The sequence below is a fragment of the Limanda limanda genome, chromosome 1, assembly GCF_963576545.1.
Source record: "Limanda limanda chromosome 1, fLimLim1.1, whole genome shotgun sequence".
Taxonomy (NCBI): domain Eukaryota; kingdom Metazoa; phylum Chordata; class Actinopteri; order Pleuronectiformes; family Pleuronectidae; genus Limanda; species Limanda limanda.
The window spans coordinates 14,540,311-14,566,271 of NC_083636.1; the positions used below are offsets into that span (position 1 = coordinate 14,540,311).

The window sequence follows — 25,961 nt, forward strand, 5'->3', positions numbered from 1 at the left end:
ATGAGTTCAGTTCGTTCAGTACAGATCGTTGTAGAACTTCTTTTTCTGTCCCTGCGCTAAATTACGCGTTTGTTTATTCTCGGTGTTTTGGCCAGCAGCCGTGGGCCAGCCACCCCCGAGGCGGCCGCAGCCAATCAGCGGGCTCCTGGCTGAGAGGAGTGCTGCGTGGTGTGGAGCTGCTTCATTGTAGCGAAGCGGCGGCGGAGCCCGGAGCCGACATAAGACGCCTGTGTGTGGGACCTGCAGCTCACACTCCCCGCCTCAGACTCCCACACACCAGGACCCCCAGGACCTCCAGACCCGCAGCTTGGATTAACCTCTCCGGCTGAGACACGTCCACCACCCCCCCTCTCCTCTCCTCCCGGAACCGAGCAGCCCGGACCGCGGATGCAGAGAGAAGAAGCGGCGGCGGCGATGCGGCGGCTCCGCTGTTAAGTCGTCGGACCTTCCTCCTCCTCCTCCCTTCCTCTTCTTCCTCGTCTTCCTCGCGTCTTCCTGCCTCCTCTTCCTCTCCTGCTGTCGCCGGTTCCAGCCGGAGGAGGCCGCCGGGTGACGCGGGCCCAGGATGAAGCTCAAGCCGAACCAGACCAGGACGTACGACGGCGAGGGCTTCAAGAGGCGGGCGGCGTGCCTGTGCTTCAAGAACGAGCGTGAGGAGGAGGTAGGAGAGACACCACCACCCCCCCCCCCCCCCCCCATGTTAGTGTGTGTGTGTGAGTGTGGCCTGTAGGACCCCCCCCCCTCCAGTCATTCACACAGCAGGAGGGTGTGGATAAATCCAAAAAGACCACATTCTTTAATGAAACATGGGAGTTGTGATTTGTGTGTGTGTCATTGTGCAGCTCTGTCTATTCGTGTGTGTGTGTGTGTGTGTGTGTGTGTGTGTGTGTGTGTGTGTGTGTGTGTGTGTGTGTGTGTGTGTGTGTGTGTGTGTGTGTGTGTGTGTGTGTGTGTGTGTGTGTGTGTGTGTGTGTGTGTGTGTGTGTGTGTGTGTGTGTGTGTGTGTGTGTGTGTGTGTGTGTGTGTGTGTGTGTGTGTGTGTGTGTGTGTGTGTGTGTCCGTGCTGCTGGTTGTGTCGGTGATGCGCCTCGGGCCATCCAGTTCAGGCTAGTTTCAGGAGCACGGCGAGAAAAAAAAAAGGAGGAAAACGACCGTTGTCAAGGCAGCTTCGCCTAGCAACGCAGGAGTGGAGGTCCTGACTTTCAAAATGAAAGCCCCCCCCCTTCCTCCTCTGAAACTGAGGAAATAAGAATTATCAGTTATCACAATATAATATGCATCATTTGCAGTGTAGTAAAGATTCTATGTGTTCCGATCCTTTTCCACAAAGGCTTGAGCTCAGATTTGTAAAATTTGTTCCAGTGTTTGTTTTCCCATAAAGAAGAGTTTAAAACCCACAACCCTAACCCAAGAGTTAAAAGTACTCTTTGAAATACAAAGAAATAACAATGTGACATCGCCTGACATACTTGTTTTTGTTAGGATGTATTTCTTGGCAGTATCGTCCAACCCTTTCCTCGACCTGATCAATACGATAAGCTTTATTAGTGTGTCATTTACACGTCTTGCAAAATTAGTTATTATATGAGTTACATCCTTTCATTGTGCACAAGCATTATGTCAATACTTATTGAACTTGTTCTATATTGCAATTAATGAATATAAGACTGATAATTACTGATATCGTTTTATTGTCCAGCCCTAAAACAAACCGCAGACAGTGGCACCAAGTTAATGATGTCGCAATATGTATTTACAGATTTTTGTCTGTTTGGCAACTAAAACCACACACTTCAAACTGAATGAAGGGTCCTTCTGTGTCAAACTTTGGAATATGGGGCAGTAGCCTATTTTTATTTGAATTCCAAACCTGTTTTTATATTTTAACAAGGTGTTTACATACTTTTGCAGCAAAGTGTGTTCCACTGCTTTTTTCTGTGTCTTCTCCATTTCCTGACTTCTTCAGGGTCTTTTTGCTGGTTTCTGACACCTGTGAAGTGATCTGCCGCGCCACACTGTCTGTTTGCGGACAAATAGTGTGTTATGAGTGTGTGATGTCATTCCAGCAAGTTGTGTAATTCTCTTACTTAACTTCGGTCTAACGCTCTTATTTTGAAGATGTGCTCGCTGCACTTCCTGTTAGCATGTAGCTAGGGGGCGAGGCGCTGCGATGCTCGTTTCCTTCTAACAGCGACTTCATCATCGACAGGTATTAAAGATAAATGTCAGAGGTCGAGTCACACCGAAGCATTTGATCGTCACGACATTGTTTACGTCCAGAAACAAGCTTCTTCCATTCAACTCCACTGCCGCATCCCGGCGGTGCAGCTGAATCATGTTGGAGGATTTAAAGGGACCAGCACCATGTAAATAAATGTGTGGTAACAGACTTTATACAACTTAAAAAACAATTTCCTTTGCCTAGAGTCGTGTTTTCCACCCCCGGACATAATTAGGAATACATAAGATGTGATATGAGATATTGTTACATGTCACATAAAGTAATAATCAACATTAAATGCATAGACTGTATATATATGTAAAGGGTCTCCACTTCCTCCCACTGTCCAGAAATGAAGCCAAAGTATTGATGATGTGAACGCCACCATCTTGTGCATTGTTGTCAGTCAGTCATGATGTTTTCCTCACATTTTCTTATAGCATCAAATGACTAAGCAAAACAAAACTTACCGGAAAAAATAGCACTCGGAAAAGAACTTCCTTAAATTACAGAATCCATAAACTGATTCAAATGATAAAGTCTGAAAATATTAACATACGTTTGCTGAAAATGCAAAGAGGAAGCGAGCCACACATAATATAGGTGGGCTATCTAGAGCCTTTTAACGACTTTGAACTATGACTTTGGTTACCTTTCTGCAGTAAGTCCTGTTTATGTCAAAACACGTCACTAGCATATCTCTTTTATTGTGGCAAACACTTGCCAGTCTAAATTTAGCCTCATGTTTGAGTGTGGAGTATACAAACTGTTACACAATATATTCTAGAAGCAGTCTGAGTGTCACTAGAAAGGCACAAAGAGCTCTGTCTCTGCCCTTCTGTGTTTGCCTGGACAATACACTGATATGAAGATATAGACACACAAGCATGTCTGTTCAGTGCTCGCCTACATGTGCACAACATGTTATGTCATCGTTATGTCTGGCCATGAAATAGTTTTTATATAAGTGATGCTATAACAGTAGAGATTTGTCTCTTGATATAATTTCTGTTGTTATAAAAACTGTGCACCTGCATATCTGAACCCTTTCCTCAGAACTTGTTTGTACAATTCCAAAAATTATAATTACAGGAAATGACAGTCAGACAGTATTGTGACAACAGACGTGTGTAGGTGTGACTATCAACCTCAGGATTTTCCGGCTCTGACGAGCATGTTTGCTCATGCATTCACAGAGATGACTGTCCGAAGAAGCAATCTGCTGCTCTGATTGTGATCGTCAGTGATACGGGATCAGCTTAAACTTAAAAAAGCCTGAGATGTTCAGCTTTGTGTGATTAAGTCATACGTTAAACACATACTGAACATACAATCAGTTCCACAGACACCGGAGACACGTCTGTGGTGAAGGAGAGTCGGACGTGCTGCCGGAGTGTTTTGTTTTGGAGACGAACGGAGAAAGCTGAGCCCTGGGGGCGAGCTACCCTGACAGCAATTAAACTCCTAACAAGGGAAGGCAGCAACCTGACAGTGCAGAGGGACAACAGTGGTAACTGAGCGGGGGCCACCTGAGTTAAACAGCATGTTGGTCCTTCTTTAATTATTTTCCATCAGGATAGAGCAGTGATAGGCTGTAGAAGTCCGTAATTAAGTACGTTGTGCCACAAACTGGTGGGCGTGTCAATGATTTAATCACAAACTCAGATTACAGCCCAAAGTTGCCTGTATGACTTTACAATCAATATATTTTTATACTAACAATTTGAAAAAGTACAACGTTTTAGTGAAAAGGGTATGTTTTTTAAATGTCTTATCTTTTATATAGTTTTTTTTTTCAAAATCTTCAAAATATAAAAAGTCTTTAGATGTCCTTTGTTTTTTTGTCTTTTTTTGTAAAGTGTGTCTAAAGACAACTAGACCTATCTTATATATTGGTTTTACTTGTGCACTTACATTATCCAATATCCTTCGAACAATGTTCAAACCCAGAGAAGCACCAAACGAGAACATTGTGTATAAAGAAGGAAAATCACACAGTTGTTTTTATTATAACTTTAATAAAACTTTATTACGTATCCTCATCCCTGAACATCATTTGCATCATGTCGGTTTTCACTGGCAATGGTGGTGAAGACAACAAGTCCCATGATCTAACTTTGTTTCGATTGAAGAAACCCCTCGTGGCTGAAGTTACATATCTTTTGTTTTCAAATGCATTGAGCTTGTGCATCAAATGATAGCAATGAATTGATTCCTCTGATAGAGACGGCATTTCTAGCAACGACCTCCATGTTTATGATTAAAACCCAGGGGCTCAGTTTTGAAGGTCGCTGCAGCAGATTGTTAATAATGTCAAATTGGAAACAGGAGTGTGTGTGTGTGTGTGGGGGGGTTATCTGATTGAGTGGATGCTTCACTGTAACATCAGAAATTGAGGCATTTGGTTTCTCTCTCACTCTTGAGCACTCGTGTTATCTGTTGATAGCGCAGCGGCGAGTGTACGACTGTAGATTGTGTCCCTCGCTCCCTCCTCCCGGCAGCGGGCCCTGGCTTGGCATTTGGAGCCTTCCTTATTTGACAGCTACATGCGTTCCTCCTCGGGGAGGAGGAGGTGTTAATGTCCTCCAGAATATTTCTGCCTGCTGTCTATGATTGAGGCCTTGCCAAAGGAGCTGCTGTCATAACGGCTGGTGGTGATTTACTACCAGTGGCAAGTCTGACGTCGCAAACTAAGAAACTAAGTTAAAATGACTGATTTTTTCTTATTTTAAATCAGTTCTTGTGTGGCTTTGTGTTGGAGTTTTAGATCACAGAGAGCTCAGCCAGTGGTAGATGTGTCCTGAGTGTCTCTATAGCGTTTGTCAGTGCACAGATTTACTGCACGTTGCCCCAGAATTGGCCCTCCTCTATTTACAATGGGGGCCCCTCGGAAGTGGTGTGAGTTGCAAAATCACCAGGAAACACTGCAGCATTCCCTCTGAGGGTCCTCTGTCTCTCTGCCCCTCTTTTTAAATATAGGTGTTTTTTTTTACCTGCACTCAGAGGTCATCTGTCAGCTGACTGTTGACCAATCTGTCATGACTGTGTGAGTTATTTTGTTTTGGCTTTTCATCACGCTTTCAAACCAGAGTTAAATCCGGGGTGTTGATCATTATGAGTTAGTGATAGCCAACAAGGGGTGCTTCCCCCCAGGGTAGTTTTACAGTTGCCAGGGTGGGCTTGGAAGGATTTTATGGTAGATCAACTAATTTAACAGAATTTAAACGGCTGAGTTATTATTATTGCTTTCTTTTTAAATATCAGGGAATTGGTTTATATGACTCAGTGCTCAAAGGCAGGACCAAGCTCCGGCTTCTCCCTCCCAGCCAAGTAGCACATGAGGCAACAAAATCTTAATTATATACAGTTTGTAGTATGTTGATTAACTGGTCTACATTCCTAAATGCAATAAAACAAAACCTAAATGTGGCCGGCACTGTGTGCTGAGGACAGACGACAACCAATAGATCAAAATGGAACAAGCAGAGCAGAAATCCGCTTTGTCCCCCCTGCCCTGAAAGCTCTTCAGCTTTTGTATTGTACACAACACTCACTGTCGGCTCTGACCACGTCGACACCAGCGATCCTTCCTTTAAGCCTTGTTGGCCGCAGCTCAGCAAACAGACAACACACAACCGGACAGCCGGGGCCGTGTGTGCTCTGAAATCTGCCCCAACAAGTCCCGAACACAAAGAATGAATGAATCTTTCATTATGTAATGGCACTGAAATAGCCCATCCTGCGTGGAAGTACTTCACACAATAAATAGCCCAATGTGAAAACAGACGTCTGGCAGGGGACAGGAGGACAAACAAACCCTTGTCAGAAGTCGCACACAAATTCCTGGATAAGAAAAGCACATTTTTCTGTAGTTCAGTTTGGCTGAGCTCTTCTCAAAGGGCTGTTTTCTCGAGCAGGTTTAACTTTGCACCTTACTCCCAGTTAACACTCTGCTGGGAATGCGTCCTATTCCCCACTAGAACCGCTTGTACAGTGACTGTAAATGTACCTGCCTTTAAACTGGAGGGCACCTTTTATGACCTGCATCTGTTGTGTAGGGTTGACACCTTTTTTGTTTGTGTGTTTTTAAATTTTTTGCAGATGCTCACACTTAATCCACATTCTCATACTTCGACTTCCAGCCGCACACATGCGACCTGTCCCCCTCCCGCCCTTTCTTCCTAACCTATATCATCTGGGAACAAGCAGATGGCTGAGTTGGGCACGGGAGAAAGGCAGCAGCCGACAGCGCCCGCTCTCAAGGGGCCCCCCCCCCTCCAAGCATGCCAATCGGTTTGGCCCCCAGCCATTTAGAGAGAAGCCCCAGAAGGCCTCTGGTCCCACAATCCCATTAGAGAACGTGAAGAAGGCAAAACAGAGTCAGGATCAAGTGACAGGTTGACTCCTCTGGCAGATTACTAGATATTGTGATCGGAGGGGTGGCAGAAGAGGATGTCACCATTTGTCGCGCAATCTGCTTAACGCATGTTTCTCCCTTTAATGCACGTATATTTACATTTCAAGGAGAATGATTTCTGGGATGACAAAGATGCACGAGAGACATCGATGTGAGCATGAGAGAAAGACGACACAGTTGCGTGTCCTCGAGCGAGACGCTGCTGCTATTGCGGTGCTTATAATGTCTCTGTTCCTTGCCCGCAGTGGTGAAACTGATTTGTTTGTATGTTTGTATCAGATTGAAATGAACCTAATGTGTCAAATTAAATGCTGCAGGGCTGAGAAAGTGTGGCTGAATCACACATGCAAATGAACCGCTCCATTGTTTTTCCCCGTGTTGGTGCTGATGTTGTTATGACATGCGTTCTGTCACGGGCTGAGCCTTAATGATGATTGATTCGCTCTGTGCCAATGCGATAATGTTTACAGCTGGTGCACTTGTGTCTGTTGTGATTGCTTCTCTGTACGGATACGGCAAGAACCTGCCGACACAGGCACATCTGATCCTTGTGTATCGGTGTCCGCTGAAACTGTAGTGTAATTCGAAGTCGCCGCAGGGCGCCCACTGGAGTGCTGGGGAGAATTTGAGCGGCTCATGCTCGGTTTTATGTGCATTGTTGCCGGGGGTGAAAGTTGGAGCTAATTCGCTACTGGCTTTGATTGAGCTGCATCAGCAGACTGGAAAAATCCTAAATAAGTATAGTGAACATACGCTATGGCCTCAGAACATTTGGGATTGGACATCTGTTGCTGAAATCACTGTTGGTGTGTGATAGTTGTCAGAATCAAATGTTCAATGGGACGATGTGGATGCTGAGTTAAGAGACAGCAGAGGCACCAGCAGTCATCAATCATCTCTCCATGAGACCTGACTCCGAATAGTCAAAGGGTCGAGTCCCATTTCAAAGTGATCAATTTCAATATGACACAAAACGTCAAGGCAGTGAAGTCACTGAAGCAAATCGGAATCAACACTTGGGTGTGAGAACAGATTCCACTTTTCTTAAGGTTGGGATTTCATGTGAGACGCACATTCCCGGCTAAGCAAAATAAAACGATTAAAACCAGGCTCTATGGCTGCTGATGTTGTGTGTTTTCTTTCTTCAACAGGTTCTGTTGGTCAGCAGCAGTCGACACCCGGAGCAGTGGATCGTCCCCGGAGGAGGGATGGAGCCAGAGGAGGAGCCGTGTGGTGCCGCTGTGCGAGAGGTCTTCGAGGAGGTGAATAAATCTCAAATAATTTTGAGAGAAAGCTAAATGAAAAAACAGCAATATATCGTTGTCCTGACTCACAAGATTCGATTACCGTTATTTAGTTGTACATATAGTTTGGACTCCACTTCATGGTTATTTTGCAATAGAATGATGGCTTATGTGAACATTGACAAGTTACAACGTATTTGTTTAAGATTTAAGAGGCACCAAAATAAGACTTCATAAAAACATTTATGATGTACGTTATATGATTGTCTTGCAATTTATCAATATCGCAGAGTCACTTAATCCTGATATTATCGTGGGACATGTATCCATCATCAAATCATTTGAGACAACACGTGGCGGCTGAGGACATTTAACATGCAACGTTTTGGCCAGGGAAAGATATTTGTGCTTATTTTGATCAGATATCAACCGTCACCCGTGACTCCCTCTTGCCCTTTGCAACCGATTTCCAGTCATATAAAACCGGCTGAAATTACCAGTGGTAGACTTGTGTAGCGTTACAGCAGAGCGCATACTAAAGCAGAGATTTTTGAAGGGCCAGGGTGTCAGGGTGTCAGTGGCCGAGCTTGCTGGTATTCCAGAGGTCCAGCCGGCGGAGGACCTTGTGTTCTCAGCCACGTCAGCGGTCTAAACTTGGCTGCTCGCTGGATTCCTGTGCATTCACACAGGCTGCACTCAAGTCCACCGGACACATCGGTGGGACAGAGTGACACTTGTGAAGTATGCAGAGAGGGGAAAAGGACAGATGTCATTTTTCGTGACAGTAATTTGAATCCTGTGAAGTGCATCTGACTTAATAAAACAAATGTTAGAGACATTATTGCATTTCCATGATGATGCACTTTCAGGATTCATGCCAGGGTTTTTATCCAGGGAAAATTCAAATAATTGCTAATGACAACTATTATTATAAGATGTCCCTAAGTTCCTCTAAAAGTCTTTATCTCATCAAACTAGGCTGGAACAAAAGCTGTGTCTCAATTCAGGGGCTGCATCCTTCAGAGGATTCGGGTCTACCGGGCCCATGAAGACTGTCTCCTTCTTAGACTGCGAAGTCCGAACAAAAATGAGAATGTTTTAATACAGCATTTCAAGGAGCCAGTGGTCTTCAAACGCAGCCTCTGAAAGATGCGGCCCCTGAATTGAGACAAAGCTATAGAATGCATATAAAGAGCAACATCACTGTTCCCCAAAAGTGAAGCCAAAGGGTCTCTATTGCCCCCTGATGGATGGTTTCTGTTACTTTAGGTTGTTTTTATCACACTGTTTGTTCAAGTGCTCATTTTTCATTATGTCTGGTTTTAATTGGTTAGTTTAAATAAAAAGGAGGTGAAACATCATAGTTGACAGCTGAGACAGTCTCAAGATTGGTTGAGCATGGCTACCGACATCCCCCAATCACTACTGCGCAGACTATGTTCATACCGGGATATTTAGGCTTCATTTCTGGATAGTGGGATGTAGTTTAAATGCGTCGTCCATCTTTATATACGGTGAATGGTCTGGAACATACATGGCTCCATAGAGACACTGTGACAACTTTAAAAGGAACACAACATTTGTAGCTTGACCGGCAGTTTCTACGAAACCAAAGCAGTTGTGAGGCCACATCGGACAAAAAATTAAATCTAAAAATTTTTTCCAGAGAACACATGGATTTATTCCACAATTTACTTCTGAACATTCTCATGCTCCAGTGATTGTTTGTCAGGCACGTCCAGTATTTTTGTATCAAAACAAAGCCTGGGAGTTTACACTTGAGCTCAGTTCATAGGAGGTGGACTCTGCGTTCTTTAAAACATTGAAATGCAATACAACACAATGCCCATTGTGTGAACTCAGATTATAGTCTGTGGTTTGAGTGCTGCTTTTCTATTGTTTTCAGCCTCTATTCATCGTTTTGTTGTTGTTGTGAGTCCACAATGAAGTGTCCTCAACATGAAGTGTCCTGAACAAAGGAGAACAAACATTGCATTATTTTCATGTTTTATCTTTTCTTTTTTCAGGCTGGTGTGAAAGGAAAGCTCGGACGTCTGCTCGGTGTATTCGAGGTAAGCATTTCACATTAGCATATTAGCATATAAATGTGCACCTTTTCAATTGAAAAGTGCCCGTCAGTGCCAACGCACTTGCAATTCTAATGTTTATTTTGCATTGAATAATAATTCTTGGCAAGCCAAGTTTATTCGCACTATTCTGATATAAGTATTGATCCTTTCATTCTATGAAACCTTTCCAAACACCTGGGGCACCTTACAATACATTATATATGAACTCAAGTCCCAGAAGCCCCCTTATGAAACCATGTTTAATATGTTTCACGATACCCATTTTTATTTGGATCTGCTTCAAATTGCACACACTCATAAATATCTGTCCTCTAAACATGCCATATTAAAAAAGAAATCAAGATCCATGAGTTATTCTCTGAACGAAAAAACTTGGCAGAGGTAAAAACCATGCAGGCGTGAAGACTCTCCTGACAAACCTCACGTGTTTTGTATCATTGTTGTGTAATATAGTTTCCTTCCTTTTTCGTCTCTAAAGCAAAACCAGGATCGGAAGCATCGGACGTATGTGTACGTGTTGACTGTGACAGAAACCCTGGAGGCCTGGGAGGACTCTGTCAACATAGGTGCAGTTCCCCTCCTCATCACTGTTTGCAGATGCAGTTGTTCTTACTGTTTTGTGTGTGTGTGTGTGTGTACACTTGCTCTGTTTAGGTTCTTTTTTCACTTATCTGTGAAAGCTGCTTTACCCCATGCAGACAACTAAGGGTAGTGGGGTAGGCAGTGACAACAGGTGCATATACATCTCGGCCACTGATCTTCGCTGCAGCATTTCTCCGGTTTCAGTGTATTGGAGCCGTTGGCGGCCTGGCTGGCAAAATCCAGCCTCAGTTTGTCCTGAGCTCAGTGGGAAGCAGCTTAAATCTGACCTGGAGCCTGCTGTATCTGCTGGTTTCTTGTTTTGAAATTTAATAACACGTGTGCCTCTATTTTTGTTCATGCACGCAACATTTGTTGGTTTATATATGTACACACATGCATTTGTGTGTGTGTGTGTGTGTTTGTGTTTGTCGTTTTTACTTTCATTTTTCTTCAATTAACCTTTTGAATCTGACAAACCAACCAATAAGCTGCCTCTTGTGGCATTTTACTGCAAAATATATCAGCCCAGCTCCAAAATTATACTTAACTTATTTCTATAAATTATTTTTACAGTATAATCTGTGCAATTGTACATACACAACAGAATATGTAGAATTTATTAATGGGTATACATGGAAGATCTGATCTAAAGGCTTCCTCTGACTCATGCGTGAATCTCTGTCGCCCTCCACAGGCCGTAAGCGGGAGTGGTTCACCGTGGAGGAGGCTATCAAAGTGCTGCAGAGCCACAAACCCGTCCACGCAGAATACCTGCGGAGGCTCCAACTCAGCTGCTCCCCGACCAACGGGAACTCCTTCCTGCCCAGCCCGCAGCCCAACGACAACTTCCCCCATTACAGCGCCACCGCCAACACGCCCTCGACGGGCAGCGTGCTGGGCTCCTCCTGCAGATAGGACTGCACCTCCACCTTTATTTTTCGTTTTCTTGTCCAGCTTGGACAGTTTACTCAAAGTCTGTACAGTCTTGCATGAATCTAATGACTTTTCAGAGTCACGGCTCTCTTGTATGTATAAATTCTAGTCTTAGCTGCAGGACAGACCAAAGCCATTCGCCAGAGCTGTGTTAAAAGGCTTGTGTTAAAGACTCGTGTAACTGAGCAGAAGCAGGTGGAGAAGCCGGGACAGAAAAACAGTGGAAATGGCGAATGGAAGAAACCTTTCCTTTGCTGGCGAAATCCCAGAGTGATGAGCCGACGTTGTGGAGGAAGCTGCAGACTCTGCTGGCATGACTGAGCTGGTGAAGGAATGCCTTACTGAAACTTTGTATGAATGTTGTTCTTATTTCACTAACGCTCGTTTTTATTTTCTTTATTAGAATGGATTTGCTCTCTAGTGAATGAAAAGGGGGGGATGACCCCAGAGCATGTCCATGTGGGAAGGGGGGGAGACTGAATAATGTCTTCATCATCAACCAGTGATGATAACAACCAAATATCGGATTTTACTACACAGATATAACTTTACAAAAAACTCCCTGAGCACTGATGTGATTCGAGAATCTTCTCTTTTGAATCTTTTATGCCAAGTGGGATTTTTTCTCTCCATTAGATCATTCATTAAATGCATTTGTTGTTAAGTTACCTGGCCTAAGAATTATTAACCCGTGTCCAAACATTGCTTTTCAAAGCCCCAAGTAGTGGTGATAAAAGAGAAGTGAAAGTTCTCACATGTATTAGCAAAACAAACGTTCACTGATTTAAAAAAAGGCCGCCTGTGAGTTTCTACCTCTGCAAACTGGACCCGGGTCGCGACGCTCGATAGTTCGATTTCCTCCAACACGACACTGCTGTGTTTGTAGTTCAACTTCACTCGAGGCCTCTGAATCTCACGTCAGCTGACCTTGACTGATCCAACAAACCCGGTGTCTGCCTCAGGCCGCATACCTTTACATCGGCGTTTCCCATGTCGTCCAAGTGAAAGGATTAAACGATGCGGAGAACATCTTTGCCTCGGCTGTTGCTGTCTGTGCTGCCTTGAAGATAAACGAGTTCCCTTCAACTATGTTTGTACGAAAAGAGCATTTCTTTTAACCTTGAATGCAAAATAATGCAGATTCACTTTTGTGTCTTTTAAACAAAACAATGTTTATCAGTTTTATTGTTTATCACAGTGCTGGAATGCAATTTGGTCAAAGCGACCACCAGATAACACGATGTACAGTATGATTGTTTTTGTCTCGATAATTTAAGTCTACAGCTGCAGTTAATTCATCTGACAGGTTTTTTTTTTTATTAATCTATTAGTCGGAAAAGGGTGAAAAATGGTGAAGAATGCTCATCACCATTTCTGCATCCCAGTTCTCAGACCATCACCTCAGTTTTTATTGGTTCATAAATAAAAGGTAATGCAGCTTTCACTTAAATCTTTTCTGTTTCTGTGTAAACAAACAGTTTCATGATGTCCATGTCCCACATAAACGACTGCATCATGTTTCCTGCTGCCTCTTCACGGTCACAGATCCTCCCTCTGAAATCTTCTGCTGAATGACGACTGACCACACAGAGATTTGTAAATAGCTTTGCAGAGAAACCTCGTGTTTTTAACCTGAATGAAAAATGTTCTCTAAACATTTTCTATATTTTTTAAACAATGTACAAATGATGACGGGGAAAACAAAGACGTGCAGAAAAAGCTCACTGATTATTTACAGAACAAGGATGTTTGTATCTGCAACAACGTGCCACAGGTTTAGGATACGGAGAGTTGGTCACTTGGTGTTTTATTGTGAAATGGAGATGTTGGAATTGATGCAAAGTTAAAACGTGATTTGGTGTTTTTCATGTGGTCGTCCGTAATGAATCAAGAGGTAAATTTCAGAATGAAAGGCAGTAAGTTTGGGTGAAAATTTACACTTTAGGTGAGGAACTTGATTTTCTTAAATTAGCATCATGATCATTAACTTTTTTCTTTGTTGCGGCCAAGCAAGTAAACAAATCTGAGCATTAATGAGCACAGAAATAACTCTACTATTGTGAAGGTTTTGGTGAGAAAGCGGTGGTTTTCATTTTTTCACAAATGTTTATCCAGACTCTTTGGTTGGAGCAGAAACACAACACCTTCCGAGCTGCACAAACTTGTCTCGTCGCTCTTTACTTCACAGAATTCACCGCTCTTTCATCCTATCCTTAGCTCGGATTTGCCAATTCAGTTAAAATCAATGTTAGGGTTTATCAACGGTTAAAAAAACACCTTAAACCTCAATGTGTGTGTGTGACGTATGAATTGTGGAAAGATGAATGTGAAATATGATGTGCCAAATGAAAACAATATTAATGGTCAGATGGGGAAATTTGCATTTTTCAGACCTGTACATCAACCCGTCTGTGAAATAAGACCTTAACATCATTGATATGATATGATTGAAATTAAAGTATTAGAGTATTCTTTACCCCATTCACCTTTTTCATATGATTTAAATCAACTTAAATTGAACTCACACCCTTTAATCTTGATGTTTTGCTGCTTTACAAATAAGAAACACTTTCTTTCTCCTCTTGTTGAAATGCTGTGTGACGCTGTGTTGATCTCGTGATGGGTTAAACATGACAGAGTATGGAGAAGAGTCCCTCAGTATACATGTGTTTGAAAACAGAAATGTTAAACAGCTGGTTCATGACACGACTGTTCTATTGTGGATTCAGACTCCTTGAATGTTTGCCGAACACGTTGTGATGTCACGACAATGTGAATCAAAGTGAGTTACAGACATGTCACTGTTTGTTTTCGTGAATATTATGCACAGAGACGATTAATGTGAAAAGTGATTTCAGGAGCTGGACTGGAAAGATTGTTTTTGAGAAAACAAAATGCATTAAAGGGAAAAAAAACAACTAATGCACTTGTTGAGCCTTTATTTATTTGATATATTTATTTATTTTTTTCCTAATAGCAGCAATAGACTGCTGTGGTGAAAGATAATGAGTGCTTCTGCAGATGATGAATCATTACATTTGATCACATAAAAACACATTTGATGTTTTAGTAGATGAAAAGGCCCCATTGTAAACATGGGCCGCTTCCCAGCCCCACCCTCCATTCTCAGCAGAGATTAGCATCTGTAATGCTACACCTATATTAGCTGATCTTTTGGGGTTTGCACAGTTTAACTCCACTCGGCGCTGACTCAGCTCTGTGGAGACAGATCTCAGATGACAGGAGCCGTGAAAAGACACATTTGGACTCTGGTACCAGACACCAGCCAACTGAGGGCCCCTGTGGTGCTTTATGATGGATGTTCTAAATCTGATTGTATATCAGATAAATTGTTCTTGAGCTGTGCTATACAAGTAAACATGCCTATATTTAATCTATACCAAAAACCTTTGTATAACCTGCATCTCTATGATTTTGAATAATCGACCCAAAAGGTTGAGACCTTTATATGTACAGTCTAAGGTTGAGACCATAGACTGTACTGTATAAAGGTTGAGACCTGTTTTTAAAACCCACCAATCAGCTCCAGAGCCAGTGTGACATCAGGGTTGACCAATCAGAGGCGGGCAGGGGCGGGTCTTAGCCTCCGTCCCTCGCAGCAGTGACGTGTGACCATCAGGTGTATCTGCTGTAAGCCCCGCCCTCCTCCGTATGTACCTGGCTGCTCGCAGGAACAAAGCAGGAACTCGACATGTCTGCGGGATCGAACCCCCGGCTCTGAATGGATCCACGGCCGTGACGCTCCCCCCCCGGACCCGGTCACTATGGACGAGGTGTTCCTGAGGTCGGCTCCCCGGGGCCCGGGAGGCTCCGGGCTGGACGACACCAGCCTGGCGGTGCCGGCCGGGCCCGGAGCCTCCTCCCCGGCCAGGATCCCGTCCGCCGAGCGGAGCCTGCGGGTCCAGCAGCAGGTCCAGCTCACCCTGGCGAGGAGGGCGAGGAGGACCCAGAGCACCGGTACCGATCCACATTACTATGATCACTGTGTAGCTTATCATGATGAACATGAGTTACACCTGAGTGGATGTGATGCAGAGGAGCCACACTCTGCTCCTCCTCCTCCTGTCCCCACTAGAATAACCATCCACCTTCAATTATTCATGGCCGCGTTTGGACTAAATGTCACCAAGATGAAACTAATTCATATCATTTTATATCAATAATCATCACGATAAATGATGATAAACACCATAAAACATTTGACAGATCTGAGGTAGAATGCATCCATATATATGGAAGTGCTATCCGTGAAAATTATATTTCAGCAAATGGTCAATTTTATTGCACTATATAGATATATATCTATATGTTGAAGTTTCGATGCATTGCGATCAATGAAAATCTTGTGATATCACTGTTATTGTTATTTATTGAAGTGTTGTATTGTGCTTATTGTTTTTATTTTTTTATCATAATAAACGGAGTATGAAGTTTTGTTACAATGCTATTTAGGAAAATTAAACTGCAAAGATAAATCGCTTCATGTTGAAGTTTTGTTGTATTGGTTTTGATTAGAACGCGATCATTATTGTTGATTAAAACGCGATCATTATTGTTATTGTTTTAAGGCAATATGTTGATATTTATATATATATATATATATATATATATATATATATATAGGAGTTAAGCTACATTGCTATTGATGAGAATTATTTTGCAATATTCACTGTTTCTCTTTTATCACGATACTGAGATATATTGGAGTTTTGGTATATTGCTATCGGTAAAAGTTAAATTGAGATAAATATTGATATTGTTTCATTGCTACATGGGGATAAATATTGAAGATTCGTTAAATAGCTTTTGATGATAATTGCATCGTGATATTTGCTGTTATTGTTTTCTCATGAAAGGAGCCTTTTCCCATCCAGAGGATCTGCTCTGTGTAAAGCATGTGCAGTCCACTGCTGGTTAACTATTTATCAATCATTTCAACTTAATCCAGGCTTTTTTTTGTGAGGAGAATTCTTGCTGCAGTACTTTCTGGTCCAACAGGTTTCTGCAGTTTCCTTCAGCCTGAACCTAAACTCACTTCCTGGCTTTCTAAGGGATCTGTCATCTGTGCTCTTATATTGTTTTATTTGGTCGGTGTGGGTGAGTCAGCTGCGGACACCAGTAAGTCATCAGCATAAAATGATTTACAGGAGAGCAATGAACTAATGACAGATTGAAGCATTCAGGCGTAACACTTTGAATTGTATGTACCAGAAATTTATGTCAAAATCAATTAATGAAAAACCCTAAAATAATATACGCGTTCCTCCTCAGTCTTCTTCTTACCAATCCCTCTAAATGGAAATGAAGAAGTTTGGTTTTCAGTGTAGGAAAACGCTCGCAGCGCTCTGAGTGTTTTGGGTGGGAGTCACTCCGCCGACCCGAGGAGGTGTTGGTGTCGCCATCATGCGTATATATAATTACAGTGTGAAACTGGACGCTCTGACTAAACCTCTTCCACTTGTTCAAGGTGGTGTCCACTTACAGAGAAGCGCAGCACAGAGCTTTGATGCTGCAGATGGACATTTACCAAACATGAAGGTGAGGGGCTCTTTTTACCTCCTGACTCATGCCCACACAAACACCCACACAAACACAAACACAAACACACAAGGCTCGTAGATGCTTATCACGCTTTACTTTACATATTGTGACATTTGAATGCATTCAAATGTCTGCAGCTGCTTCATGCAAATCAATAATCGTGTTCTTCACCACGACGTTGGGATTTATATGTTATTTTAACAGTGTTGACTTCAGCTCTATGGAGCCCCGACAGTGACAAAATAAATAAGCTTTTTCATTCATTTTAACAAGTGATTAGTGGTGAAATGACATTGTAAAGTCGTGTTTTATTTACTTTTTTCGATTCAATCTATTGATTTCAGTATAAATAAAAAAAATTCTCAAGGAATTTGATTCAAAACGATAAAGTAATAACCTAATAACTAATCTCTTAATAAGATCGATTAAAACTTAATGTTTTTGATCAAATTGTAGCTGGTAAAATGAAATTTAGAATTTGCTTTTGTTGATTGAAGTCAATATATAATTTGACACTATAGTTTCAATTATTGAACGAACAGCATGAATTATTGACATCTGTCCCTTCCTATGTGTTTTCAGCTTCATGACTCATATACCAATAAACAAAAGCACTTCCTGTCTATTTTTTTCTTTAAAATCCCCTAAAACTTGTCCAAGGCAACTTTATATTATTATAAAACACATATTTTTGTGACACAACTTGGATAAAGAGTATGTTCTCAGTTCAGGTTCTAAATTAAACATACATTTTACTTTGTGTTTCATGCACTCGCCTAGACAAATGCTTATCTCCGGTTAACATGGCAAAAGTAACAGTATTGATTATTGGATCTAAAATTGTACTGTATTGTGTAAATTTAAAGTCCTCCCAGACCTCACTGTATTAACGTGTAGTTTGTGTTTTGTTTCCACAGATGAATGGATTGACCTCCACTAGCTGCTCTCTGTATAGCAACCACGTGCGGAGACCGACCAGGAGGGTGGAGGTGTCTCCGCCGCAGACCCCACGATTACCTCGCGCCCCCTTCAGCTACAGCACCCTGCGGTTCGCCACGTACACGTTCCCAGGACCGGGTCAGGCTCAGAGGACGGGCACGCTGCTCGACCGCTCGTACGGGAACGACTCAATCTGGCGTTACGCCTTCTCAGAGGCGCCTCATGGAACGCGGCCGCACGCGTCCACAACTGCAAGCAGGAGCTTCCGCCAGGGTTTACAGAGGCAAACGTCAGGGCCTCAGCCCGGGTTTGCAAATGCAACGTTTCAGCAGAGTGGTGGATACGGCTCTCGCTGGAGTCAAAACCGAACTGAGAGACACAACGTGCAGGAGAGAGGTGGTGATGAGGGGCTGTCGTGGTTGGCTCAGGTCGGAAGGAACGCTCAGGGCCACCGCAGGCTGAACTCGTACCCGCCCACGGTCACCAGCGTGGAGGTGGACACTGGCAGGAAGGTGGAAGTAGACGTCCCCGCTCAGCAGATACAGACGCAGAATGTCATGACACTGTAAGAACACGTTTGTGTTTCTTCTGGTTCCATAAATATATTCTCGGTTGTGCAATTTCTCATTCAGGGCTTTGTCTGCTTCACACAGGAAGTCGGAGAACAAGCCTCCGGAGATGACGTTGGATAAGGCCGTGGGCATGTTGACGCAGGAGAACGAGGAAACGCTGATCTACGCAGCCAGCCACATTCAGAATCAATGTTTCAAGAGCGAAAAGGCTAAGAAGATGGTGTGTTTACTCACATGCAGTGTGTCCACATGATGGCGTGTACAGTTTAGTTCATAAATAATTAAATTTTCATACCTCAGTTTAGGGAGGAAATACTTGTAGCATCTTTTAGTCCTGGTATGTCTCTCTTTGTACAGATAGGTGTGAGGTGGCAGGAAACTCGCATGCAATCTCCACTTAAAGGTTCAGTGTGTAGAATGTAGTGACATCTAGTGGTGAAGTTGCATGTTGCAGCTGAATCCCCCTCACCTCACTCTCCCCCTCCAAACCTAAAAAAGAACCTGTGGATCCTTCAGTTATCATAAAAACTCAAAAGGTGTTGTTTAGTTTGTCCAGTCTGGGCTACTGTAAAAAAAAAGGAGCTGCTCCCGATAAAGTATTAAGTATTTAAATATAAAGGGCCCATTTAATTTAGATGTAACACTTGTGAAAACATCAATACCATTATTTTACATTCAATTTCTGCCCAGATTCCTTTCACCTGAATCGTACACGCTAAACCTTTGAAGACCCCATTTTAACATATATTTTCAGGTGTACTTTCTCCGTGGAATCGGAAAGCTGCTGCAGCTCCTCCACAGCGACAGTGAGGAGGTGCAGCGCGTCGCCGCCGGCTCGCTGCGCAACGTCGTGTACCAGAGCAGCGAGAACAAGATGGAGGTGAAGGAGAGCGACGGCATAGCCACCATACTGGGCGCGCTGAAGGGAAGCCATGACATTGAGACCAGACGACAACTCGCAGGTCGGTCTTTGACTTTGTAAATAGATTTTAAGTTGCTCTGGAGATGATTAAATCTATTTCTGTTTTTAGGGCTCTTGTGGAACCTCTCCTCTCACGACTTGCTGAAGGAGCGTCTCTCCAGACAGGCCTTACCTGTCCTCACTCAGTCCGTCCTCGTGCCCAACTCGGGTATCTCCGAGGGCGAGAACCCAAAAGACGATCTCCTCGCCGACCCTGAGGTTTTCCACTTTGCCACAGGCTGCCTGCGGTACGATTCCTCCTCCTCTTCCTCTGTGGGCTTTGAAACCGGATGCTCCGAGTTCTTCTCTGCAGCGCTGATTATAGATGGCAGTAAACAGACACCGACGACTGGTGACAGACGACTCATACCAAAATAAATGAGGCTTTCACTCTAAACCCTGCGCTGGCACTCGGATATACGCCCCTTGTGCTTAGATTTGCTCCACTTTTTATAACGTACCAAAAAGTCAGGCTGAAGCAACAGCTGACTAATAAATCACTTATTAAAATAGATTAAAACTTAATATACATAAAAACGGTGACTGATAAAAGGAAAAACAATCTCTATATGTAATGTAAAGCTTTATAAATTGTATTTTACACTAATTTCACTGATCTAAAAGTATCAATTATTGATTTATTTGATTTTGCTGCATTTAGCTAGTTTAGAAATAAACAAAAGCAGCTACTCTTTTTTTTCTTTATTTAATAATAAAAGTTGTACATGGCAACTTTCATCTGATTATATAATACACATTTTTGTGACACCACACAGTTTATACAGTTTATGAATTATACACACAGTGGGACTGAAATAAGCCTCTATAGACTTTAATGTAATATATAAGTCATTAATAAACCATAAGTAATTAACTGTTCAAGCTGTGTGATAATGTGCAAAGTAGACTTTAAAGATGTAATGTACTTTGCATCAGCTCTGCATTTACTCTGCTTGTGCTCAAACTGCTTGCACTCAGATATTTTGTATCTGCGCTTCAGCTCCTCTTCTAGCGCTCAGACTCAAAGAAGAGCGTGCTCTCAGAGAAGGTAGTCATACACCATCTCTGCTAAGCCGAGTTATGAGTAAACAGATTCTCATCGAGTTATAAACTGATCTCTCCGTCCAAGTTCTGCTGTAACAAGGAACGTGCTGACTGTAGTTCTGTGGAAGGAGCCGAAACCCCTTTTCAGATTCCTGATGAAAAACTTTATTGAGTTTCTGCCAACAAGAAGAAAAACAAAAGAAATTGTGAGAAAGCTGCTCGATGATGGATTGAAGAAATGTCACTTTCTCCTGTTTCGGTTTGTGATCGCACCGACTCAAAAACGCCAAAGAATTTAATACACCTGTCGTATTCTCTGCTCTCGTCATAACTCTCGGTTGATGACAGCTTATCAGCCGCGGCCTCAGATTATGTACGTTGTGTTGGTTTCCAGTTGGTTATTCTCGTCGTAGATCATCTCCTTGTTTACAAAGCAGAAGAGAATGCGACGCGGCCGCTTCCCCGGCAACTACAGCCAGATGAAAAGAGTCGGAGGCTGAATAATTCATGGAACCCTCTCTCTTCTCCGCTCTACTGAACTGAAATCACTCAGTCCTCGGCGGCCCGGCGTTATCAAGTTCTCCTTATCGTGTTCTCAACCCCTCAGAGCCTCCCCGCGGGAGGAGAAAAATGACGAGTTCCCTTCGTTATATTTGATCAAAGAAGCTGTCAGGCGCAGTTAGAATGTTAATCCAGGAATTTGTTTTGCAGCTTGTTTAGGAACAGCCTGAAATCCAAAAACCATTGACGTGTGTAATCATGAAGTGAATTTATTTCTGCCAGTAGAATTAAAAACACAAATGTCACTATGTGTCTAAAGGAATCTGAGCTCTGCGGGTCCGGACGGCAGGAAGGCGATGAGGCACTGCGAGAATCTTATCGACTCTCTGGTCTACTACATCCGGGGAACCATCGCCGACTACAAGACGGATGACAAGGTGAAATGGAAATGATGAAGCGTCCCAGAGAAAAACATTCATCTTCACACAGTCGGCTTCACACAAAGGCCGTTGGCAGTTTGAGCTGAAGTGGAGTTTTACAGGCGCTGGAGTTTCTACATCTGCTAAATCCGATGTTTTAGATGTGATGCTTTCTGTGTTTAAACCCCACATGTTTTACTCAGAGGTGCAGTGGTTCTCAAACTTGGGGGCGGGCCCCGAGGGGACATAGAGTAAAAGTACCTTGATTACAGCTATACAACATGCCATCATTTAAATCCTTGAATATTTACCCATGTTTATATCTGCTCTGAAGTCCACAGAGAACTGCGTCTGCATCCTGCACAACCTTTCTTACCAGATGGAGGCGGAGCTTCCTAAAGACTTCCCCCAGGACCTCAGAGGGTCTCGACGAAACCTGGCTCCCGAGCCAACGAGCGTGAGCTGCTTCCCTCAACGCAGCGCCAAGATCACAGAGGTAATCCCTCCCGACAAGAATCCACTGTGACAATGCAGAATATGTGTTCGACAATATCTGACAGCAAGTCTGTTAAATCTGCTGGATTGCTGCAGGTTTAATCCTCTTTATGTACAGCCCGTGGTTTAATCAGCCCTAACACGGCTTTTATTCATCCTCCTGTTATTTGCATGAAGAGAAACATGAGAGCATGACATTTCAAATAAAAGGATTACAGTTTGGAAAATGCATTTTTAATCCTTTCACATCCATTAGACCCTTTGAACAATATATCTGCATTGCAGCTACTCGGCCGCTGCAGCACAGGTTTCATGATGATGTGAATTTACAGTCTGGTCTCTCTTCTCTGCTCGAGTCAACGTTAAATATCTACACACGCACGGGATGAGAGCAGAGATATGCACATGTCCGTCATCGTCACTCATCCCCCTGCTGGGACTGTGTGAACCCGGTGAACCCAACTCATATCTGCCTGTCCTCCCCCCCACCCCCCCTACCCACCCCCAGCATCTGGAGCGGCAGTGCCCCCTGCTGGAGGAGAAGGCCAACCCCCGTGGCATGGAGTGGCTGTGGAGCGCCATCACTGTCCGCATGTACCTGTCGCTGATCGCCCGCAGCGTCCGCCCGGCCACCCAGGAGGCTGCTGTCGGGGCCCTGCAGAACATCACGGCTGGGAGCGGAGCGGTAGGGTTATGGAGAAGTTGATTGAATATAGAGAAATGTATAAACTGTAGTGAAATATGTGTATATAGAGAAAGGTTTTAAGCATAGAGAAATGAAATTACATCTATTGAATCAATGTTTCATTGATTCAGTAAATGTCGTAGATACATTCATTAATTATAGAGAAATGTTTTATTATAAATAAATATATTATTTATAAAGGTATGTATCAATTATGGAGAACTTTATTGATTATACAGAAATATATTAACTAGAGAAATGTATTGATTATAGAGTAAACTGGTGACATTCATGTGCCTGATTTCAAATATTATGCACATGGATGTAGATTATAACTCATTTATATATGGAACTTTCTCATCTTCTGAAATACAATAAACATATCCCATATTTCACACACATCTTCATCGCAGGTGTCTGAAGCCATCGCTTTCACTGTTGTCCAGCGGGAGAACGGTCTCCATCACGTCAAGAACATGCTGCAGGAGAAAGAGAGCGCTGTGAAGAGGATGACCGTGTCCCTGATAAAAAACCTCTCTCACCACCATGAACTGCATCCTGACATCGGTAAGTTTCACACTGGGACTGGAAAGCGAAGCCAATGCGGAGGCGGCCAGCAGGGGGCACTCAGTTTCTATAGAAGTCAGTTTATGGCCTAACTCTCTAGTTTCAAGTCCTCTTCAACACAGCATGATTTTCATTTTATAAATGATAATCCCATTTAGAGTGAGATAGACTATAAAGCACGGTGTTCTTCTGGGCTTGTATACCGTGTGATTGACAGCTTGTACCGTCCAATGGGTGCAGGTCGCAGGTGTAGGCAGGTGTTCAGAAACTTTGAACCCAGTCAGACTCCACCCCCCATCCTCTTGAAGATAATTTAGGTCTTTTAATATTAACCATGTTGTTTTCACTTGGACTGCGACATTTTTGATTTTTTTATACCTGTTACTGCTCAATTTAAAAATTCTATGTTTTCTATATATTTCCATGTGTGTTATCGTTTCCCACCCGAAGTGAAGCAGGTGTTGCCGGAGGTGGTGGCGATGCTGCCCAACGACGACACGGGAACCGACCTTCCCACTGAGGTGACAGCTTCTCTGTGTCACATCCTGATCAACCTGTGTCAGAGCAGCCTGCAGCACGTCAGAGCCATCGTCAGCCAGGGGGCGCTGCCCAAGATCATCAGCATCAGCAGCAGGGACAGCGGGTAAGTCAGCGCTCACAGCTCACACAGCACAAATGAAGGACAATACAATATGAACACAAACCACAAGTTGAAAGAGAAGCAAAAAAGCAAAGAAAATAGTAAACATGGAGTTTATTTACCTCAATTTCCTATGAATATACCAGAAAAATCTATAAGCAAAATACCTCTACCCTCTCATATACTGTCATACGCACCTATATTATATATTTAGGAGGGAATTAATTCACCTCTCTGTGTCGTAGTTATGGACCCAACAGAGCCTGTCAGGCTGCGTGTGCCCTGCTGCACACCATGTGGAAATACACTGATCTCCATGGAGCCTACAAGAAGGTGAGTGTGTTAGATGTTAGATGTTGTGTGGTTTCCTCCGTCTAACACATTGTCCTTTTGTCTGAACAGAGTCAGCAAAGTCAGTGGCATCTTTTTGTGTGTATGTGTTATTTTTAGGTTTGTGTGGATCCTCGCAGCCTCTTTGATTTTTACCTTTATTTTGCTTGAAATTGCATCAGAAACTGAAATTGTAATAGCAAGTAAGAATAGCGTTTGTTTTAGGTCGAGGGGATTTGAATACATGAACTGAAAGATAAAGCAAGTGAAGAAGCATTCGGTCATTGAAGGAGAAGATAACAACCGAAACTAAACTCACAAGAGCAATACATGAAAAGGCTGTAAATTGAAATGACATATATCAAAAATAAAAGTACATTTATAGAAACATGTACATTATGAAAATGTGTGAAGTGTATTACACATTCTACAGTCACTAGTTTGGCTCTCCATAAAGACAACTAATCATCTGTTGTTCAGCTGATTTAACTTCCAGTATTTCATCTTCCTTCTCCCTCTGCAGTGCGGCTACAGGAAAACTGATTTCATCAATCCGAGAACGACAAAGGCTTTGAACTCTGGACGGAACTGAACCCAAGATGCTCGTGCACAGTACATCATACTCCGTGCTGCACTTGTTCACAGTATCGGAGCTTGTAGTCACATTCACTCGTTGCACTGTTTCCCTTTATTTGTGTCACAGTTAATAGAAGATGCTTTTCTCAACACTGCGGACGAAACATTGTAAAACTACGTCTGTATTTCCGGTTGATGTCTCATGAAATGGGTCAAAACCTTTCTTTGTGTGATTGAATGTAGAGAGTAGATCTTAGTGTTTATGTAGGGAAAGAACAAACCTTGTTTGTAGAATGTTTGTAAATGTGGAAATAGGGAATAGAGTCAATTTAAACACAAAAACATAAAACATTTTTTTATTTGCAGCCGCTGTCTTTGTGCCTCATGTTCGGACAAACTGACGGATGAATTAAGAAACTTTTCTCGAAAATGTAACATCTCTCCAACAATGATAACGGAAATGAATTAATATTCCTGAATTTTTTTCTAGGTTATTTAATAATGGCAGCTTGTTGGTCAGTTTATGGTTTTGCTGTGTGTTTTTTTTGCACTTCAGGTTATTATTGGAAAGAACCACAATGAAACACAAACTAAATGTTTAACCAAAAACAAACGATTGAAGATCAACCTGTATATATGTCATGTACATAAAAGTATTTTAAGACTTGCTCCTGTAAAACAAGCTGCTCTCCTGCTTTCTGCCTTATTGAATGTTCCTCAAATGAATAAACGGTTTTAAATACACTTTATTGCTCAGTATCTTCTCTTTACCTTGTTTTGCTAGTTTTTGGTTGCTCGCACTCTGAGTTCTTAATTTCCTGTTTTATCTTGAAACTGCTTCACTACTTGTCTTTGTGATGCACCTGTCCTGATGTGTTTCTCCTGTGTTCACTGATCCCTTCATCCCTTGTGCTTCCCTTTGTCTTTGTCCCTCCATCTGTTAACTAGTGGCTTTCCCTTGTGTCTCAGTTCAGTTTCCAGGTATTTACCCCATGTTCCTGTGCTGTTTGCCTGCGGCTGGCGACCATAAGCCTGTTTGTGTTTAATTTTCTTCTCGCTGAAGTTCACCTTCACCAGCTTAAGCTTTTGTACCTGCGTTTGTGTCCTGACTCCAGTCCCTCTCCCCCTCTTCCCCTCGGTGGTCGTGTTCTGACACTTTGCGTTTAAAACAGACAAATTCCCC

At 42.9% G+C, this 25,961-nt stretch overlaps 2 protein-coding genes across 2 annotated transcripts; both read left to right on the forward strand.

Annotated features, from left to right (window-relative positions):
• Positions 1–205: 205 nt before the first annotated feature.
• Positions 206–14,409, forward strand: nudt4b (nudix (nucleoside diphosphate linked moiety X)-type motif 4b). Its single transcript, XM_061068865.1, has 5 exons — positions 206–661; positions 7,790–7,900; positions 9,910–9,954; positions 10,451–10,538; positions 11,249–14,409. The coding sequence occupies exons 1-5, from the start codon at positions 566–568 to the stop codon at positions 11,467–11,469; spliced, it is 561 nt and encodes a 186-aa protein (XP_060924848.1). The 5' UTR covers positions 206–565; the 3' UTR covers positions 11,470–14,409.
• Positions 14,410–15,216: 807 nt separating this feature from the next.
• Positions 15,217–25,522, forward strand: pkp2 (plakophilin 2). The gene is made up of 13 exons (XM_061070589.1): positions 15,217–15,465; positions 16,976–17,046; positions 17,967–18,553; positions 18,642–18,780; positions 19,315–19,522; positions 19,592–19,769; positions 21,386–21,503; positions 21,820–21,981; positions 22,489–22,665; positions 23,079–23,232; positions 23,683–23,875; positions 24,118–24,205; positions 24,726–25,522. The coding sequence occupies exons 1-13, from the start codon at positions 15,273–15,275 to the stop codon at positions 24,792–24,794; spliced, it is 2,337 nt and encodes a 778-aa protein (XP_060926572.1). The 5' UTR covers positions 15,217–15,272; the 3' UTR covers positions 24,795–25,522.
• The last annotated feature ends 439 nt before the right edge of the window (positions 25,523–25,961 follow it).

Excerpts from the sequence above, each read along its gene's own strand:
- pkp2 (XM_061070589.1), top strand. The coding sequence starts at position 15,273 with ATGGACGAGGTGTTCCTGAGGTCGGCTCCCCGGGGCCCGGGAGGCTCC. Across the intron at positions 15,466-16,975 it reads GAGGAGGACCCAGAGCACCG|GTGGTGTCCACTTACAGAGA; the intron begins GTACCGATCCAC and ends CACTTGTTCAAG. Across the intron at positions 19,770-21,385 it reads TTTGCCACAGGCTGCCTGCG|GAATCTGAGCTCTGCGGGTC; the intron begins GTACGATTCCTC and ends ATGTGTCTAAAG.
- nudt4b (XM_061068865.1), top strand. The coding sequence starts at position 566 with ATGAAGCTCAAGCCGAACCAGACCAGGACGTACGACGGCGAGGGCTTC. Across the intron at positions 662-7,789 it reads AGAACGAGCGTGAGGAGGAG|GTTCTGTTGGTCAGCAGCAG; the intron begins GTAGGAGAGACA and ends TTTCTTCAACAG. Across the intron at positions 10,539-11,248 it reads GGAGGACTCTGTCAACATAG|GCCGTAAGCGGGAGTGGTTC; the intron begins GTGCAGTTCCCC and ends CGCCCTCCACAG.